The sequence below is a fragment of the Coenobita brevimanus genome, chromosome 69, assembly GCF_032717465.1.
Source record: "Coenobita brevimanus isolate Jiangsu-jjx chromosome 69, ASM3271746v2, whole genome shotgun sequence".
Lineage (NCBI taxonomy): Eukaryota > Metazoa > Arthropoda > Malacostraca > Decapoda > Coenobitidae > Coenobita > Coenobita brevimanus.
In genome coordinates, this window is record NC_137022.1 from 24,048,166 (window position 1) to 24,050,631 (window position 2,466).

Here is a 2,466-nt window from a genome sequence, read left to right on the forward strand (position 1 = left end):
AAATGAGGAGTGAGAGCGCATGGAAGAGAAACCCCTGCCAGCTCCGCCACCAAACTAACCTCCAGTTTACCTCAGTCCCCCGTGCCCGCTGGATCCAACGTCACACTCGCTCTCACCGCCTCTCTCACTCTCTCACCTGAGGTACCCGCTCTCTCTCCCTCTCACTTTCCCTCTCTCAACTTTCTCTCTCTTGTCGACCTCTCAGATACACCTGTGCGTGCTGTGCTAATTAGTTGGCACACCTGGACTCCGCCAAAACTAATTGAAACTCGTGTTGGTTTGTGGTGTTCTTGCCGAAAGTGAATAAGGTAACACTAACGATCAGAAAAAAAGAAAATCGAAAGCGGTGGAAGAAAACGGGACGCGCGCTAGTGGGTGAGGGGTGGGGGGGACTATGCCAGAAAGGGGGTTGAGTAATCAGAATGCTCCATAGGGGTTAGAGAAAGGGAGAAAGCTCATGATCAAGCGACGAAAGGGACGACGACGCAGACGACATGGGGTGCAAGCTGTCGCGGGCTCTGGCGTCGAGGGAACAGGCGTCCAAGGAGAAGGACCTGACTGACCCGCCTCCCCCGCCGCCCCTGGACCCACGTATTCCCCTCTCGGCCAAGCAGAAGTTCAACATGGTCAAGAGCTGGAAGGGAATCAGCCGTGCACTGGAGCCCACTGGAGTCTACATGTTCCTTGAGTGAGTACGAAGGATGTTGAATGTTTATATGATATTGAGGGAGGTTTAATGTTCAGGGATCACATGGTTCTTGAGTGAGCACGGACGATGAGGAATGTTGAATGTTGAATGTTTATACGAGTATGATGTTGAGGAATGTATTGTTAATGTTGAGGGGATCACATGGTTCTTGACTACGGAGGATGAGGAATGTTGAATGTTTATACGATAGTGAGGGATGTTTATTGAATGCTGAGTTAATGTTGCTGGGAATACATGTTTCTTGAGTGAGTACGGAGGGTGAGGAATGTTGAATATTGAATGTTTATATATTGACGAATATTTATGTAATGTTTAGTATATCATGTCTCTTTCTTGAGTAAACACAGAGGAAAATAAATGTTACTTCAAGGACGAGGAATGTTTATATAGTACTGAGTTTATAATGTTGATGAAAAGCTGAGCAATGTTTCTATAATTATGTTGATGTTTACTGAGTGAGAAGTGAGGATGAGGAATGTTTATGTATTACTGAATGTTTCTAAGTTAAATTGTACACCATATTAAGGAAAAGTGAAGGAATGTTTATAGAATGTTGATGGAATGTTTACGAATGTTTATACGGTGATGGGGATGAATGGTTGTGAGTTTTATAATGTTTTGTTGACGGGGAAATGTTGAAGAATGTTTATGCAAGGTTGAGGAGAGTTCATGTAGGAATGTTTACATGTCATTTTAAGGAAAGTTCGTAATATATTAAAGGAATGTTTATATAATGTTGAATGTCAGTGAAATGTTTATATTATATAGTGTTAAATGCAAGAAAAATGATTACATAAAACTAATCAATGATAGAATGTTTATGCAATGTTAAGATGTTGATGGAAAATGTTTTAAGGAATATATATTGGAAAATGTTTTAAGGAATATATATTGCTGAATGGAGAGCGAATGAATGTTTATATAATGTTTAGTCAGAGGAGGGAATGTTTGAATGTTTATATATTTTGAGTGAAAAGGGAATGTTTATATCATGGTAGGTGAGAAGACGTATAGTGAAGCGCTGTGTGAATGTTGAATGTTTATGTAATACAGAGTAACAGGTGGAAATGTTACCATGTTTATATACGGCTGAATTAAGAATGTTTATATAATGTTGAGTGAAGAGGAATGTGTAAGAAAGCTTCCTGAACGTTGAGGAAGGCAGGGTCATTGTTAAAAAAAATGTTAAAATGATGAGAGGGATATTTAGGGATGTTTACACTGCATCACACTGATTGGGGAAAATGTTTATCTGATTACCAAGGCAAGAAGAAGGCTGTTTGGATGTGTGTGTGTGTGTGTGTGTGTGTGTGTGTGTGTGTGTGTGTGTGTGTGTGTGAGAGAGAGAGAGAGAGAGTGAGAGAGAGAGAGAGAGAGATCGAACGCGCGACCTTTTGAACAGCAGACCAGTTTTCCATCCACTTGACCACCACCTTGATGATGATGATGATGATGATGATGATGATGATGGTGGTGGTGATAAAATGATGGAGATGGTGGTGGTGGTGATGGTGACAATAATGATTTGCGTTAGTATGAAGAGTATGATGATGATGATGGTGGTGGTGGTGGTGGTGGTAATGATGACGGCAATGATCAGTATGAGTATGATGATGATGATGATGATGACGATGATGATGATGATTAATAAGCAAACAACGCTGGCTTCCTCATCCATTCTTTCTGTGTTTGTCCTTCCTGTTTACCTAGGCCAGTGTTTGTTTGTTGTGGCAGTTCCCGTTGTGTTTGCCTCGTGT

The 2,466-nt window shown here is 41.3% G+C and overlaps 1 protein-coding gene across 1 annotated transcript in view; it reads left to right on the plus strand.

The window, feature by feature from the left end:
- Nucleotides 1-494: 494 nt before the first annotated feature.
- Nucleotides 495-2,466, plus strand: part of LOC145406100 (globin-1-like) — a 197,963-nt gene continuing 195,991 nt past the window's right edge. The window contains exon 1 of the mRNA XM_080277297.1: nt 495-688. Within this exon, the coding sequence (XP_080133423.1) occupies nt 495-688 (194 nt within the window). The remainder of the gene's footprint in view (nt 689-2,466) is intronic.